At 41.7% G+C, this 19,070-nt stretch overlaps 1 protein-coding gene across 5 annotated transcripts in view; it reads left to right on the forward strand.

Moving 5' to 3' along the window:
- The window catches only part of xirp2a (xin actin binding repeat containing 2a), a 57,474-nt gene that overhangs the window by 28,023 nt on the left and 10,381 nt on the right, over positions 1–19,070 (forward strand). For 3 of the 5 annotated variants that reach the window (XM_053883414.1, XM_053883432.1, XM_053883439.1), the window contains 5 exons: positions 3,303–3,475; positions 14,481–14,618; positions 16,691–16,777; positions 17,726–17,795; positions 18,122–18,225. In XM_053883414.1, the coding sequence (XP_053739389.1) occupies positions 3,303–3,475; positions 14,481–14,618; positions 16,691–16,777; positions 17,726–17,795; positions 18,122–18,225 (572 nt within the window). The remainder of the gene's footprint in view (positions 1–3,302; positions 3,476–14,480; positions 14,619–16,690; positions 16,778–17,725; positions 17,796–18,121; positions 18,226–19,070) is intronic. The other 2 variants (XM_053883423.1, XM_053883448.1) reach the window with 1 other exon arrangement.

Consider the following 19,070-nt stretch of genomic DNA (forward strand, 5'->3'; position numbering starts at 1 on the left):
AGTTCCGCATGTAGTTAAACGGCGATTTGAATTGGGTTAATAATTCCAGGTGATTTGAGTTCTTGGTTTGTGCTCTCCTCTTTGGCCATTATGAACAAGTACTTCTTCATAGGGTGATATATCGATCACTCCTGAGGCGTGAAAGCAGCCGTCCAACATAATCCAGTGATTTTCAGTGAAATGGGAAACGATCTTTAAAGGCAAAAGGAAATGAATTATATTGATCTGCAGATTGCCCCTGCCTCCGTCTCCGCAAGAGACCCTGCTGCCTGCATAAATTGAATTGGATTTGTGATTCGATGTTAAGGTGTGATTGATGAGCAGAAAGGGAAATGATCGTTTGATTTAAAGCACTCACTCTCTCCACTCATGCTATTTCGAGTAAAAAAAAAAACAACAAAAACAAACAGCCGAACATCCAAGATGACGTTTGGAAGTACTGGGCTTCACCCAATAGAGAGATGGCAGGTCTCGCACAGCACAAGCTGACATGAACAGTTGGATGAATAACTCATGATCACTTCACAGACAGAGATAGTTCCTGCAGACGGCACTTAATCCTTATCAATAGATTCATCTGAACCTACGTGAGACATATATAATTCCATTCTACAGTCACTGGATTAGAATCACTCATCTTTATTTCAGTGATTTTTTTTCTTTTTTTTCAAGAAGTCGTGAAGTGCTCTTGTGATATCAATCTTGTGAGCGGCAGAACATCATTTGTTTCAGGGCTCTGGTGCTTAGTTGAGGGCTGAAATGCAGCCAGAATGATCAGGGGGGAAAAAAACCCCACCACACAAGACACATCTACATTGAAGCCACCCGAGGGCAGAGAAATCATCTCAGAATGCCAGTGAAACTTTTCTGGTGAGTGAGTGAAGAAACAAACCACATAGTTGCTCTGTCCTTCTCTTGGTGTTTGGCATTTTAGTTTGGACATTGGGTTGCCATCATTTACTTCATCTGTACATAGATATAGGCACTCATACGTCGAGCTGCGGAGAGAGTGAGGGTCAACAACACACGCCTCTCCCATAGAGATGCTGAAATCCGTCAAGTGACGTCACGTGTTTGATGTTCAGTTGTCGCACATATTCCACCGTTTGCACTGTTTTCACACCATAACTAGTGCACCGTGCACATGGTGCAGCGTGGAAAGCTAGAGAGGTTGGGGTGAATTCATGGGGTAAAGCTCCTTGCACTGTGGATGATCCTGAAATGATCCTGCATTTCACTCAAGGTGCCTACTTGAAGGCACCTTGACTTCAACTGCTGAGCCATCCAAGGTGTTATTTATACCAAGTATCACTTAAGTAGTGATGTCAGTTTAGAATCATCACCTGTGGGTCAACACATCCCGTCCCCATGGTGTAACACGAAAGTGGACTTCTGAGTCCTATACTGACTTCAGGCTTCAGCATTGCTTGGTGACACGTTAGGTTTTCAGTTGAAGCACATGCTGCGCCTTCCCATATCCTGACGCTGTGGGCACCATTATTTTATTATTTTATTATTTATCAAATCAAATCAAAAGACACTTTTTAGAAGGCCAGTTTTGGAAGCATCTGCAATGAAAAATATAGAAACTACAATTATTATGTCACTGTCTGCTCTAAAATCTTTGGATTTCATCAACCATCTCAATGAAACGACGAATCATTTTCAAACCAAGAGCACCATCTGCTGGACTCTGAAAATAAGGACACTGTTTCATGAAGCCTCGTCACGAATCCTTTGAATAAATGTAGTCCATTTCAGTTTCAGACTTTCAATGAGGCCTCAGTTTTCCGACAACAGAATGTGCAGGCTATATTTTTACCTGGTCCTTTTTTTAGTACTCACTGTCATCGGTCAACACAGCAACCTCTCGGGTCAGGGAGGAGAGGTGTGTCCAAGTAGCTGGCGAGTCTGTGTTTAATGGAGAACCAGGGTGATGGACCATAGTGGAGATCATCTAGAAATGACCCTTGATTTCTTTGTGAGATTGTATCTTCGACCAGCCCTATTTTATCTCTGCATTATAGCCAAGGCCACCAACTGTCCCTGGGCGGGTTTGCTACTAAATAGGAATAGGGCAACGTGAAGATCAGCTCGGCTGACAGTCCAGGCCTCTTGTGATCTGACTCGAGATTTAGGGAATGACGCAACAGAAGAAGCACAGTGTGGCTTCTTCATGAATGAGGGCCCTGTCATGTTCTGTTAAAGAAAGAGCTGAGGCAAAATAAAAAGCTGTGGATTTACAGTAGGATCTATGTTCCTAACCTCCACCTGCAAGCCTCGGCCTGACAGAACATTGACAGATCCATGATGCAATCTGGATTATCTATGAGGGGTGAGGGGCAACCTGGTTTCAGTGTTCTGTGCGGGTCCATCTGGGAGGAGGCCCTAGGATAGGTCCAGGTCATACTCAAGACTTGCCCAAACCTCTGTATTAGTTATCAGATTAGATGAGACATTCTTTACTAGTCGCACACTGAGGGAATTCAGCATGATTTCTGAACTGTTGCGCCTGTGCCGCAATACATGACAAAGGCAGGATGGGTATACAAGGTTCCTTATTATTTTTTGTGACTGGAGTTGCTTTATTTTCAGAGAAGAAGACAGTTCCATCATCCTACCAGTTGCAGTTGAGCATGAATTTTCTATATACTTTTTCCGACAACCAGTTCAGCTAATAGATTGTAGCAGTGAAACTAACAGCAGTGTTCTGTATAAACCAATGCAACACGACTAAATAAAAACAAGTCTGAGGCGTTTGATCACAGCTTCGCAAACGGCAAGATTTGTTTCATATGTACAGTTGGTGTTTGATCTTCACTGAACCTCATATAATAATAATGACTTGGTAAACAACATATATACTGGGGAACTGAAGCACCTTTAAAAACACACAGGTCACTGGGTGCATTAGTAATAGGTATAAATAGGATTTTAAAGTTGTTCTGTTATCCATTTGCGTTGCTGTCTGGTGAGCTGGAACGCGCTGTGAGCTAAAAGGTCCAGTGTGGGTGTCTGCTGAGCCAAAGCAGAGCCTTTCACGTTGCCTAATGATGCTTTGTAGCACAGAAAAGTCAAATGTAAAATCAATGGTCGTCTGTAATTGGCCATCCGCCGGGATGCAGGGCAGCAAAATGAGGATTCGTGAATTAGTTCACTGTTATTGATGATATCTACCTATCTCTCCGTCCGTCCATCATCCATCCATGCATCCATCCATCCGTCTACCATCCATCCATCTATGACAGGTTGTTGCATACAGTGGAGTGAGTGACTAACAGTGCTGTTTTCTCACCCACCAGTAGCTGCGGGCAGCGCAGACTCAGCGTCAGGCCTTTCGGGAGAAGGATCCAACCAGCACTCCAGGCCCCCCCACGTGGTCGACGACCCGGAGTCGGTGTCACTGAAAGACCGTCTGGCAATGTATCAGGCAGCAGTGTCCAGCAAAGAGTCCGGCAGTTCCTCGTCTGCACTGGTAAGACGATACTTCCACATGTGAGCCATGGAGGACGTGCCGACAGGTCCGTGCACCGATCAATGGGTTCAGAAAAGCACCACGTGTGACCCGCCTGTCTCATATTAATGACTTGTGATAGTGATTTAAGTGTTCAGTGACCAGCAGCTTTATACGAAACAGTGAATGGAAATGTGTTGGATCGTGTCCCACAGTGTTCACGTTATATGTACATATGTGGCAGCAGTAACAGCAATGAACCATCACACTGAAGGGAAAAACTTCTCATTTAAAGACACTAAAACACTTAGGTCATAGTGGTGAATAGAAATCCATTGCAGAGAACAGATTTGCCAACTTTATAAATGGCTGTTAGGTTGAAAGAAACTGATAGCAAAATGCTACTGACCCGGATGCACGAATGGATCCTGTTACGCTCATTCTTAGAGGCGGATCCAAACAGAGCTCAGTGTAACAAAGGCTTTTAATCCAGAGAAAGAGGGTGATAGGAAAAAACACATTTGAACTCACATGCTTCTTTAGTACAACAAAAAACGCTTCTCAAGAAAGGAATCAGAACTCAGGACAATACATGAACTTACTACTAAGTACTTGACTTGGCTCAGACTACAAGACGTGATCAGAGGCTGGATGACAAGATGGTACGCACTCACACGGAAGAGAAGAACTGCGGGGCAGATAAGGAGGACAAAGCAAGGACACAGTTGCAGACAGTAATGCGATTATGAGGAGATGAGACAAGGCGGACAAGATACCACCAGGGAGACGCACGGAACACTTTCAAAGTAAAACAGCAAGTGACCAACCTAAACATAACTAACAAACAAAACTTAGAGAAAACGTGAAAGATCTATTCCGGGCCACATTCTGTTTCAACAATGGACCATTTGGGCCAGATTTATAATATTCTTACAAAGTCTAGGTTTTAGATAAGTCTAGTATTTGCATTATCTTCAATTCAGACACATGAATTATTAAAACAAAATCAAGAATGTAATCGCAGTGTGGCTTCTCTTTGTTTCTGCTCCCATTGAAAATGCATCCAGTACTCATGTATTATTCACTTTCACACAGAGCAATATTAGGCGAGTCTGCCCATGTTTTCTTAAATACAGCTACTTCCCACTGAACAAAATAAATGTTTATGTATTGAAAACCCAAGGTTTCGCAGCTGAATCGTTGATGCTGTCAAGTGATGCTTGAAAAGATTACTAACTCTGACTTTTCATCGTCAAAGCTATAAGAAAACTTGCTATTTCAAAAGTTGAAACAACCACAGGGGGTATGTTCTGTTATAACTCTGGCCAGCCGAACCCTAACAACCCAATTTTAGTCCCAAACACATCCGAGCAAATGTGTGGAGGCAGTCATGCACAGTCGAAAAGTCACAGACAGATTTTGGAAGACATTGGATGTGGGGACTTACAGGATGTGTAATCCAGAAACAGGTCTACTGATGGGCATTTCTCTGATCGGAATGAACATGGGCTGAAAGTGAAACTATGTGAACAAACATTTAGAATCAAAGGAAGATAAAGTTTAACACGAACTGGTAATACATGTCAAGTGTTTTTTAATTGCATGACGAATGAAATTACAGATTTTTTTCCCCAAAAACTTTATTTATAGTCTTTGTTCTCACAGATGGAAGGAAAAACAAACACAGCCAAACAACCCTAACCCCCTCCCATTCCTTTTAGAAGCCTTGGGTACATACAGATCACATGATGCATTGCTTAGGATTTTTGTCAAGAAATGGTCTTGAACCGCATGATGGAATGTTTTAAATAAGGAAAGTCAAAGGGGCTGTGATCGTCTCTTGTAGTCTTTATTATCCATTATATATCAATAATAATGGATAAAAAAGTTCTGGAGAGACAGAGCCCTGCTGAGATGCACGTTTCCACCCATATTGTGAATAATTTTGTTGTTGGACAACTTTGGGCTTCCAGACTTTTGTTTCCCCCCTCTGTCCTGAAGCTATGTGGTATTATTTTCTTTTACTTCACACAATGTGCTGTGAGTTGCTGTCTGTCATGACGTTGAGGTTCTACACCGAGGGTGGGCAACTCAATTTCCTGAGGGGCCACATTATACTGTGAGTGTTGTGAGGGGCTGTCAAGCCCAACCAAAGGAGGCGAGGAAAGAATAAAAAAGTTGAAATGATAGGAGAAGTAAATGGAAACAAAATCACGAGAGATTTCTTGATAAAAAATATTCACAAAAAATGATTGGATAATAGTGGTGGGACTTTAACGAATTAATTACGATGAATTTATTACAACATTAAATAATTAAATTTATTTTAATGTAACAGTTTGCTCTCCAGACAGCAGGGAATCTTTGTAAGTGCAGGAGTTCCTGGTCCACTGATCGCACTGATGCACAAGACACGTGGCAGCTAGGATGATAACAACAACAACAAACATGGAGGAATCCCTGAACAAAAGCAAACAAAAGCAGAGAGTTTGCTTTTGTGCAGGGATGTTTTTCCACTACACAACAGTCAGGGTTTCCACTACTCTGAATGGACTTGAAATTCTTATGAAATTGAAATTATTATACAAATATTTTCAAGACATTAAAAGAGCTTCAGTTTAAATAAGGCGAGATAAAAACTTGAATACAGCCACCATTGTGATTCATTCTGCTGTTGTCAAACTGATGCAAAAAAAAAAAAAAAAAAAAAAAATATATATATATATATATATATATATATATATATTTTTTTTTATTTTTTTTTTTTAATTTTTTTTTCTTTTTCTCAGAAACATTCCACATTTCAGTTTGACAGTTCTGCTCAGACTCCAGGAGTGGCGCATGAATGCAGTCAAATCTGCCTCCTGTGGAGTGAGGTCAAAACAATTTCCTCCTGTCTTGTCAACTGTCACTTGATTTGAATCAATGAAACCCAAATTTACATGGAGACAGAGGTCAAGCTTGTTGTCCACACGGAACAGATATACATCGTCAACGAATGTATGGTTTGTAGGAGCAATGGACTCGTCTGGTTCAGCTGAAGGAGTGGATTAATAATTAACCATCTCCTGTTCAACAACAGCTCAACAGTCCTTCTCCAACATCTCAGTCCATATTTGAAAACAGTTTGCATTATTGCAGGATTTGCAGGAAGCGCAGGTCCTCGTCATTACCCTATTTCACGGACCTTCTGTCTCAGCCTTCGTTGTTAAACATGAGACGTTACATTTATGAGCGGTTTGATTTCATGCGCCGATAGTGTCATGGGAAGCGCAGGGCAATAAAAGATGCATCAGATGCAGCAGGGTCCGTCTGAACCCCAAAATACTCTCTTCAGCTGAGTAACTACCATCATCCACCAACCCGATTGATGGGTCGTGCATCTGTTGCGGCTCAGCCCCGACATCGGTTCAGCACCCGCGACTTAAGTCTGACCATCCTTTAATATCTCATCTGCATTTGCATCGAATAGCATGAATTCATCTCCCTGTGCTCTGATAAACAGTGACCTCTCACCTTCTCCAGCAGTTCAGCATGGAGCTCTTCTCATGCCAATAAAACACCGCTGGAGTGTGTGAGTGTCGGAAATAATTTCTCCATCCATCAGTTCTCCTCGCCGTCATCACCAGGCTGCAGGGTCACGGGCTGCTGGAGATCATTTCATCTGCTAAATAAATAAATGGGCTGATGAAAATACAATGCATTTACAATATGACTGTCCATCTCTGTGCCTCGACACGGTGTCCTCAGTATCTGCCCAGATTAGTCCAGATTTAGCTCCAGCTGTGAGGCAGTGGGCCAGTTGGTTCATTAAATTATGACCCCTGTGCATTGTAAATTCTTGTAAATTTGCCATAACCACCAAAGCAGTCAAAGTGCTGGACTTGATCTGAGTGAAAATTTGTGTAGAATTCTGCTCCCAATTCACACTGTTCCAGGTGAAATTGACATCAATTTCCTTTATTTGTACTTTGACACCAATAACAGTAGATAAATAACACTGCTTTACTGATACTATCACATTTCCAGACTTAACCAGCCAGTTAATGCAACCTTTATTTATTTATTTATTTTCCTCTTTGACTTCTTTTTTCCTCATTTATTTATTACCTAGTGTGGACGATCTTCCCCAGTTCTTTCTGATTAATGAATCCAAACCCGTATGAGTCCGATACATCCTGCTGGCTCTTAAATAATGAACATTAAATGGAGATATTGAAAGCGAACGTTGAAGGTGGTTCACTCTCTTAATCACTGTCTGTCACATTTCACGGCCGTTTTTGCTGTTGAGTCGCGCAGGACGCAGTTGTGACCTTGGTGCTGCAGACTGTCATCTAATTACTGCAAAACATTTTATGACTCTGAAACTGACTCGCTGAAATATAAGTGTATTTCAATAATACAGTGCAGCTTAAAGAGTTTGGCTGGTTAACTCTGTATGGGGATGATTACTATGTACTGACACTTCATCTCATGAAATCAAAGTGTGTTTTTATTTCTCCCTATAAACTCCGGTATTTTTTTATGGTTTTCAATGTAACAGTATTCTTCTCATTTTTATATAGGTAGTTCCAGATCATAGAAGACAACAACAAGGTCCAATAAAAGACTAGGGACATGCTGAAAGAAGAAAAAAAGATGAGTTTCAGGTTTAAATTTTTTATTTATGAACTGATCCATATCCATCTTATATCATGAAGGGAGACCTGCAGTGTAGGATTGGCAGGTGTGGTCTACTGACCACATGTGTCCCTTCTTCTGTTTCCTTTTAATCATTCATTAGAGGTGCAATGATTCGTCCAGTATATCGATGTAGCGATTGATATTCCTTGGATCCAACTGCATCGATCTGTGCTCGGCAGGTTGGACTTCTGTGCACGGGGTTCCTACTGCATGTTACCATGCCTTCAGAGTAATGAGCAGTTTTTTAAAAGCCGATGATAAAATGAAGTGGAAGCATCGAAACAAGGAGACTAATAACTGGGTTCGGCTGATGAGGCTTCATGAAACAGTGTCTTTATTTTCAGAGGTCACAAGATGGCCCTCTCTTCTCTAAGATCTTTGTATTCGAACAACCATTTCATAGTGATGGGCTGATGAGGCTTCATGAAACAGTGTCCTTATATCTAGAGCCCACTAGATGGAACTCTCTGCTGTAAAATCTTTGAACAACCGTTTCAATGAAACCTCACATCTTTTTTAAACCGACAGCGCCATCTGGTGTGCTCTGAAAATAGGGACACTGTTTCATGAAACCTCATCTCTACCAGTCACTATCATTTCAATGAAACCTCACATCATTTTTAAACTAACAGCACCATCTGCTGGTCTCTGAAAATAATGACAGTTTCATGAAGCCTCATGCGCACATTACTTTCCATGCTTTTCCATGCTTATCCAGCATCCAAAGACGGCAGTAGGCTGCGATGCAACGCCCCATCTGAACCGCCAGGAGCAAACCATGGTTAAGTGTCTTGCTCAGTTTGCTCGCTCACAACGACACAAGCACGTCAGGAGCAGGGATCGAACCAGCCACCCCTCACTCAGGCCGAATAGAATCAATTGATCCTATCCGTGTTAGAAAATAATCCATTGCATTTCATCACAGCAGGCTTGAAATACATGTAGCCTATCTTTGACATCATCGCTACACTCCAGCAGAAAACAAAACTGCACGGTTGTAGCCAGAGTGGAAGCAGCGGAGCGAGAAATGATGAAGCCGTCATTGCGGTCCAGTGTTTGGAAACATTTTGCAAGATGGGAGATGTTCTGAATAGATCGCTTGCGGTTTGTTGGATTTGTAAAGGTGAAGTGGAATAAAACAACAACACGACAAATCTCTCTAACCGCCCGTCACGGCAGCTCCAGCAGCGTCCTGCTGTTAGATATTAGTGCACGGTAGTTAGTTCATTAAAATGAGAGCAGGAGCAGGCTCAACCACAGCTCATTTAACCGGAAGAAATCTTGCTCTTTATTTTGATCTTTGAATTGTATCCTTCCATTTGAAAAACAAAAACTGAACCTGATATTTATCCTTCAGTTTTTCAGCATGAATAAGGAAGATGCAACGTCTGGTTCAGCTGCATTCAACCAGATTTTTATACAAGTATAAAATGTGAATGCATTTGCCAATGATTGTTGACTTGTTTGCATTAAGAATTAGTTCATACTTCCTTTCACAAGAAACAGTAGGAATCTATGAATCTTCACCTGCACTACTCTAGTGTCCAAGTCAGAATTTCAGTTGCACAGGTTAGATTTTTTGGTGTAACAGCTACTGCAACTAGTGAATGAAACAGTGTCTCAGGGTTGATGAAACAGTGTCCTGATTTTAAGAGGCCACTAGATGGCGCTCTTAGATTAGAAATGATGTGAGGTTTCATTGAATAAGTCGTTCAAGCAGACAGCGCCATCTGGTGGCCTAGGTCACTGCTTCATGAAGCCTCATCTACCCATCTCTATCTGCCACCTCAAACTGTGACACTATTGAAGCACGACACCCCCTCATTAATTGAGCAAGCTAATTCAAGCCAGACACCAAATTGTTTGGCTCCATTTCACATCCCCCCAAACTCTTACACAGTCATTTATTTGGTCAAAGCTCCCAACAATAATCTGCTCCACGTTACCTAGCAGCTGCTCACACGTCCACATGGCAACACGGCTCTGGAGGCCTTGAGGTTGCGTCCAGCAACTGGATAAAACATGACAAAGGAAAATAAAATAAGAATTATTCTCGAGCTGCACTGAAGTCCCACAGATGCCACTTCAGGTGTTTTATGTATACAACAACGCCAGACTATCAATTAAAATCACAGCCTCTGTTATGTAGTTGTTTGTAAAGAGCTCAGCGATCCGCTCTCATTCCTGCACGCTTCCTCCCGCTCCTACTTTGACCCCTGTTGATCTCATACTGAGTGACAGCTGAACCTGTGTGTCCATGCACATGAGAAGATGTAATGGGTGGAAAGAAATATTGGTTCTTTTTTCCTCTCTAGTTGGCAGCTGTCTTACTATCCGCATGGACCTAGGATATAAATAAACATACCGTCGAGAGAGAATTGTCAACAGTTAAATACATACTGGGTGCCTTTGCCTGTTTTTCTTTGATTTAAAGATGCACGTAAAAAAAGAGTTTTTTTTTTTACAAGAAAAGGGCAACATATTGGATGAGAGGCTTAAATGTAAATCTACATTATCTGATCAACAGACTTTGAAAATTGACATTGTGATGATGCACAACCATGTTTGGATGCAAATGAAATGCATGCATGCATTTCTTTTTTTGTGAATATCGTCCCAGTTGTCTTCCAGTTTTGAGTAGTTTTTAGTGATGAGTAGATGAGGTATCATGAAACAGTGTTGCAGGGTTGATGAAACCATGTCCTAATTTTCAGAGGCCACTAGATGGCGCTCTTGGTTTAGAATCTGATGTGAGGGTTAATTGAAGTAGTTGTTCAAGCCCAAACATTTTACAGCAGACAATGCCATCTGCTGGCCTCTGAAAATCATGACACTGTTTCATGACACCTCATCCACCCTTCAATAGTAGTTGTGTATCCTGACTGACCTTTCAATTCCCATTCCCACGGCACTTGTTCCTCTGATCTGTGAGGTTTTTTTTAATGGAGCTACTGTACGTACCAATACATTGCAGCTCCTTGTTTAAGCGCACACAGTAATACTCATCCTTGTTTATTTCACCTTGTCATGGCAATATTTGTAATCTCCTAGCAACGATGTCAGACTCAACCCATTTTTCTTTTCACTACAAATACTTCAAGGTAATACTGATTTATGTGGAATGTGTGAGTGTTCAAAAGTGCCTTGCAGAAAAGGCATTCCTGGATTCATGGTTGTCTTTAAATTGAAACATGTACTGCAAACAAATAACAGCAAGCAGGTGTTGCACTATTATTTCACTTCAAGAACGTGGGCAGGTAAAGTATCGGTGGATAGACAATAGTCACACTGTGCCATCTACATGTCATTTTGAAATGCAGTTAGTGATTTTCAGTCAATCCAGTCAAGCTGAAACAGTCAATTATTGATACTGTAGATATTTCCAAAAAAAGTCACCGACCCGAGCCTGTTCACAATAACTTGCAAATTACATTGCAATATTTATTTGCCTCGAAATAAGGCAAAGGTCATGGAACACACACCGCCACACACTTGTACACACACGGCATGCCTGAAGCAGCCTCAGTGATGCTCATATATATTACATTTTCATGGACACTATATGCTGGAACCTTCGTATAAATCTTTTATTGTGGAAGTAATTGACATTCCTAAAAGGACATTACCTTATCAAACAGTCAGTCGGCATTCTTCCTCTGAATTTCCAGAGTGCTTTTTCCCCCACATATTTGCAGCTCAGGAAGGTGAATCTTGTCACAGGTTTTTTGAAACAATAACCACGTCCTCAGATTGATGAAAAGAGAGTGTCAAAGCTTCACTTTTATGTAGCACCAGTAGCTTTCTCTATCAAAATATCTGGTACACTCAGGTAGGCCGGAATCTGTCCAAAGCAGTGGTTGCTGCTTGCACTCATGTATGTTTCTGTAGTGGCAAACTATTTCCCATCGCAACTGTATGTTTGTACAGTATGGCATGAAGTGATGGGCTGATGAGGCTTCATGAAACAGTGTCCTTATTTTCAGAGCCCACTACATGCAACTCTCTGCTCTAAAATCTTTGGATTTGAACAACCATTGCAAAGAAACCTCACATCATTTTTAAACAAAGTGTGCCATCTGGTGGGCTCTGAAAATTAGGACAGTGTTTCATGAAGCCTCATCAGCACAGCACTCGGTTCAAGTACTGTGCCTTAAAAACCTCAGACAATATTGCACCTTCATGTGTGTTACTCCTAGAGAAGATCTGTCTAAACCAACTAGAAAAATACTCTAACCGGTTGGGGAAGAAAAAAGAATCGTTTTGCAGTACCTCACACAAATGCGAGTTAGAAGTAGTGATGGGTGGACCAGGTTTCATGACACAGTATTGGAGGCTTGATGTGGCTTCATGAAACAGTGTACTGATCACATCATTTCTAAACCAAGAGTGCCATCTAGTGGCCTCAAAATTAGGACACTGTTTCATCAACCTTGCACTACTGTTTGAATGACAAGGACAGGCACAAATAGGAACAAATATATCAGAGAGACGCAGCAGAAGTGGAGACGTGGGGATATGAATGTTAGGAACAATGAGAAAATTGTATACGATAGTGCCATGTGAGAGATTTAAGCCTGCATTATTTATAAAATCATCAAGCAATGATTTGTAGAATTCAAACAAAATGAAATCACAGCCTTTCTTGCACTTCACCATTCTTCTTGTCATTCTTACTCGAATTCTTATGCGCACAGATTTCCATTGGTCTCGTCTGCATTCCTTGTGTTTGGAAACACTCCTCCAGCGTGTTACGTCTTCTAAGTGTTGGTTTCTGAGCAGCTATTTCACCATCTGCAGGATCTCTATGTGACTGAACTTACCCTCAGCAGCAGAGGTGACTCTCAGGCTTCCTCTCCTGGGGTCTTCATGCGAGCCAGTTTCGTCACAGCAGTTGATGCTTTTCGTGCAAATGCACTCTGAAAGTAGCGATGGACTGTCTGTTCTGATAGGTTCTTGCAAAAACATTCATTTTAGTAGACAAAAAATGAAAGTGCTCACTGTGAAGAAAGCTCATTTAATTTTCATTTTATGGTGACCACATGATGAAGCTCTGTGAGGACTCTAAAATATGTAACCTATTTACATTTGAGTTTTATTTGCAAAATTTCCCAGTATAGAATCCTTCATATATTCAATTGCTCATGTAAGTACAAATAAATAACTAAATATAAATAATGGTTGGAGTTCTATACAGTATTCACGGATATCCGTTATAATCCTAGCAGTGATGTCTTTACCATATTTGCTGGAGCTTCTTCATGGCAGGCTGGCCCTAGATCTGTAGCTGAGGTACAGGTGACACTAGTGATGTGTGGGTGAGGTATCATGAAACAGTATTGCAGGGTTGATGGTTGTAAGTTTCAAGCCACTAGCTGGGGCTTTTGGTTTAAATAGGATGTGAGGTTTCATTGAATTAGTTGTTCAAGTGCAAACATTTTACGGCAGACAGAGCCATCTGGTGGCCTCTAAGAATCAGGACACTGTGTCATGAAGCCTCATCTATGCATCACTAGGTAACAGTGAGACAAACAGACCTGGTGGGACGTGACATGAAGATGCGCTTAAGCTCAAGTCAGTTTTTATCTCTTCGCAGCTGTTTGTGAGACTTGTGAGAGCTGCAAAGGGATTTGAGGTGGTCGTGATGTGTGGTGTGAGTAGCAGTAGGTGATAAATACGACGACAATAAAGTCATTGAAGAGCAGTTGGCGTTTGGTTGAGGAAGAAATGTGATACTGTCCTCGCGCTTAAAATCACTCATCCGTCTATCCATTTCCAGAGCCTTCATGATAAAATCACAAATGCATGAAGAATGCAATAAAACGCTGAAGAAGGAAGGAGATACGTGAGCGGCTTCCACTTTCTTTAGGTGCTCTTGTGCTATGCTCATCTTAGCAAACAGTCTTATGTAAAATCTGTGGTGTTTTTTTTTAACCTTCCAGCTAAAGGTAAAACAATTAGCTGAGGCCGCTTGGATTTCCACCTGCTTCAGTCTGGGTTTGTTGCTTTCTTATTCTCAGCTTGTTAAATCATGAAAAATAAGGCTTCATTTTGTTTACCTTTGATCCCCTTTTAAGCCCCGCTGCGGATTATAATGCGACCCCCTTATCTCCTTTGTAAATGTTTTAAAGCAAACACTGGTGATGCTTCTCGGAATTGGTACCATGCGATTGTACTCGCGTCGCTATTTGCATAAATCAATGAATAATTCAGAAACATTGTGACGGGACGCTGGTTCAGGCCGGGTCACTGGCTTTTTCCTGAATTCCAGCCTGCTTACAGTGATTTTTTCCGCGGGTAAATGGATTCCAAGCTTTAATTTGTGTTATCTGTTCTCTGCTGATAGATGATGGAGGAGTCGGAGGCGTGTTCGCTCCCTGGGGGCCTTGCCAGTGTAAAGAAACAATTTGAGAACCAGGAGTTTGTCTCCTCGTCTTCCCAGTCCAGCTCAACCCAGTACCATTTCCAGCAGAGATCCGTCCAGGTGAGAAAATGCAGAGTGCTCCTGTGAGCCATGAAGTCTTTTAGACCGTCCCTTTGCAATAACCTGTTTTGTTCAGCATTTTAATCTGTTGAGACTGAAGGTAGTGAATCTTACCTTGCCATTTGAATGTGCTCCTCTTTTTTTACCTCTTTTTCAAGGTACAAAAATATATTTGAAGATAGAGTGGTACCTCGATTTTCGAACGTCCCGGACTTTGAACAAATTGGAGTTCGAACAAAAATTTTGAGAATTTTTTGCTTCTGATTTCGAACGAAAATCCAGAACTCGAACGCCCCCGAAAAAGCCGGAAAAACATAACCTGCACGGACCGATCAGCTGACCCACGACGCTTTGTTATTGTGTATAACGCAGCCACTGTATGCAGACGTGTCCCGTTTTTACTGAGTGTTTTTTCTTCATATTGAGGTGTAAAACCTTTCCTGTCTCCGCACTGGAGTGTCGCAGGGGAGGTGCTTGCTCTCCACACCTCTGAGGCTGGAGCGCACTCCAGGGTTTGATGTCCTGTTGTGGGCTGGAGCTGGGACAGGGATGAGGCGAGTCTGGGACAGAGCGTTACTTGGTTTATGACTTTGTCACAGCCAAACTGCACAGAAGCGCACATTCAGAGCTGGACACGCACCGGGCACCTCTTCACTTCTGGAGAGACGTCACTCACTCGGCAACCCCTCCCACATGCAGCGACCACACACATAGAGGAACAGCGCACCTGCAGCAGACACTCTACATTCACTCCTACAAAAGCCTATTTTAAGGCTTGGAACGCATTATTTCTTTTTCCATCGATTCAGATTTCCAACAAATTGCTTCTCGATCGGCCGTCTGGAACGGATGGTGGTTGAGAACTGAGGTGCCACTGTATATATGTGGCATCACATTCATTTGATTCATGTTTCTTTCAACACATTCATTCAACGTTCATCTGCAGATCAGTACTATTTACTCGTGATGGGTTGGTGAGGTTTCATGACACAGTATTGAAGGGATGATGAAAGGGTTTCATGGAACAGTGTGGCCTCTGAAAATTAGTAGAGTGTTTCATCACCCGTGCAATACTGTTTCATGATACTTTATCAACCCATCACTACTACAGTATTTACTAGTGAAACAATGTCCTTATTTTCCATCTCAATAAAACCTCACATCACTTTAAACCAAAAGTGCCATCTGGTGGACACAGTCTCATGAAGCCTCATCAGCCCAAGTTCCTCACTGTGTAGTATTTTTGTTGCACAAACAGGTTTTCATTTTAAATAATTCCGAACAATAACTATTCCTTGCACAGGCCTCATTTCTATTTGGTGAAATTGGGCCGTTAATTGTGCCGCTTCGATGAGTAGAAAGACTGTGTGGACTGAATGATGTTGTGACGGAAATATGGTGATTGCGCTATTGGATCATTTGTGAATGTCGTGCATTTGAAAAAGACTTACCTCCATCTGCTCAAATTCTGTTGACAAATTAACGTCGGTAGTGATGATCATGACTCATTTCACTTCTTAGCGAATAATCTGTCGGCAACGCCCGCAAACACACAAGGCACTCTCAACATGCTAACAAACTCATCTTGTGAAAGCAAGGACATTCTTGTGCCGCTTTCGTCTCCATCACACCGTCCAGGCTGCAAACAGATGGGATTCATTCCTCAAGGACTTAGCTGAATGTTGACTGTTACATCAGAATTTATGAGGGAAAACAGCGCGTCTGTTTGCCTGGCACTAAAAACAGCATTTCTTCACCGCCTGCTCTAAGGTGGAATGTTTGACACCAGCTTTGAAAGAGGCTGAACATCAGGATTCCTCTGACAAGTCGTTTCAGCGGCACAGAACACGGTCTCCATCCATCTTTAATGTTAACAATGGCGGATACTTCAGCTTCACATAACATTGTTCACTTTCCTCTTCCTCAAATTGCTCTGCCTTTGCAGTTGAAATGGACTGTCTTTTTTGTTGTTTTAAAGCAGAATTCATTTTTGGTAGTTTAAACTACATTCACTTAAACTCTCTGCTGCAAAGATTCTGACAATAATTTCCTTTTTTTTTTTTTTTAAACAGGAGATTTCCAGCTCATCGGAGGTGACAGTGAGGAGCAGTGTGAGGGAAGTCGTGCCGACTACAGCCATTTTTCACGATCAGCATGAGGTATTACTTCTTCGCCTATCAAACAGTGGTGATATCTATGAGTTCCTCTGACTCAGGAGACACTTGTGCTGGTGTTGATTAACACATATATGACACCAAAATCAAAATGTGTAGCCAAAACAGAGTCAAATTTAAGCCAAGTCCAGAATAATACAGTAACAATTCAATAGATACATGTTTCCCAAAGAAATTGTTCAGATGCTTCATGATATATGACTTTAAAAAAAACAAAAACAATTTTAGCTTTGGCTTTTGACAAAGAAAAGTACTACAAAATTTTTCATTTATATTCCTCAAATAAAAATGATGGCAAAAATGCATTAGAGTAGATAAACCCACAACAATTGTCATTTAGACACCAGTTAGCTTAGTCACAGTGAATATGCTAATAATAAAACAACAGAAGGATCCAGATAGTTTGGCTGAACACTCGTTGCAAACTACTATTCTCACTCTCCAACACTTTAAAATTCATCGAAAGGTTCAACACTGTATGCAGACTTTGAATCACACTTTGTGCTGAAGTGTCGCCATGACGACGGTCGGAACCGGTCACGCTTGATACTTGACACCGTGAGCAAGAAAGAGGAGTCATGTCAAATCATTTCAAATCAGTTTGTCGATTAAAAGCGAGAATCAAGCTGCGCTGCACGATCAAATGTCGCTTTTTGCACAATTTGGTTCAACATATTCCGCCACTGAATATTTGATGCATCCCTATGGTACTATTAATGCAGGAGTACAAAGCACATGCTCTCCAGCCACTTTATACAGTACATCTCGCTGGTACCAGTTGTCAAATAGTGCGGAAAAGGCTTCCTCACTAGAACTATCGTGTTCATCTCTCGCACCTGTAAAACTAGCATGCGTGTACTATAAATGGATACCTTTTCAGTGTGGTGTTTTATGTTTGGATCTACTCACGTTATTTATGTATTTTTTCCTAAGGTAATCTACGATCAAAGCATCCACAACACCAATTTAGCTGCCAGTCATGGAAGCCATTACAACCAAACAGGTTTGCTGTTTCTTTCTTTTAAATAGCAGTTTGCATGTTTTGTCTGCTGTTGTCCTGCAGTTGTTCCCAAAAATGCTGAATAAAGAATGAGCTTCAAAAGCCAGCTTGAGCACAGATGATTTCCCTTTCAGAGCATGGCAGCAAATCTAATCAGAGCAAAGTGAGGTAGCATATTGAAAAGGAAAAATTGGGCAGTCCCGCTGTGTGGCTCCAAAATGGAAAGAAAAGCTTTGCCTCAATGAAGTAATTTATTTGACTTTTCAATGCCCCCGAGCTCTCCCCATGAATGAGTTAATAAGGGAGCCCTCTGCTTGTGTCTCATTCAGTTATGCTTGTCGGGGGAGAGGACCTACCAAAGGTTTCCACACAGGCTTTGAAGCAGCAGTATGAGAAAACAATTGAGGAGGCAGCGCCGGCGAGGGAAATTAAGGTAATGATCTGCTATGTTTGTCGAGATGGATGGAAGATTTGACGCATCGATCAGAGGGTCTCGAATATCAGCCTACACTAAGCACCCTTTGACCCCCACACTGACCATGAAAGAAACACATGCGCCAACCTTGTTCAATCAACTACCATGCTGCCCAGTACATACCACACTCAACGGGAGATGGCGATGTTTTAAGGTGCTGAAATTTTGTTCAATAACTGCGACTTTTCCTCAAATTCCACCAGTCACTTCAGCCTCTAATCACCCACCCCTCACCGCGGCATGTGCGGCATCATATTCTCTCCCTCCTTGTTGTGTTGATCCATCTCCCTGCAGGCTATTTGTGACTGTCAACATCCCGACTCTGTGCAACAGATCAGCAGCTACTGTTATAAGTAGCTGGAAAACACAAAAACATTCCCCAGCTTTACCTCTCAGACTCACACTCAAACCTCCATCAGGTCCCGCCCTTGTGAGGAGCCCCGTACCAAAACAACGAGCGCTCACTACACGCTGTCAGCCCAGAAACTACTCACAGATCGTGATCATAAAAAAGACAGACTCAATTTATCATTCATCTTTTTTTTATTGAGTATGTACACTTATTTATTTACTTATTTTGTGTGTGTGTTCTTTGCACTTTAAATATTCATATTATATATTGGAGCTTTTTGTAGGCTAAAATCTGACACTACTTTTTATACCAGCTCATTTGCAAAGGTCCTTATTTCCTGTCATGTTGTTCCATGACCATGACTGATTGCAAATTTAACCGCAGTTAAAAGTTTTGTCATGACCCGCAATAATAAAACTGTGAAATCCTGGAGGGACTGTACAATGGACAG

Source organism: Synchiropus splendidus, chromosome 1 (genome assembly GCF_027744825.2).
Source record: "Synchiropus splendidus isolate RoL2022-P1 chromosome 1, RoL_Sspl_1.0, whole genome shotgun sequence".
Lineage (NCBI taxonomy): Eukaryota > Metazoa > Chordata > Actinopteri > Syngnathiformes > Callionymidae > Synchiropus > Synchiropus splendidus.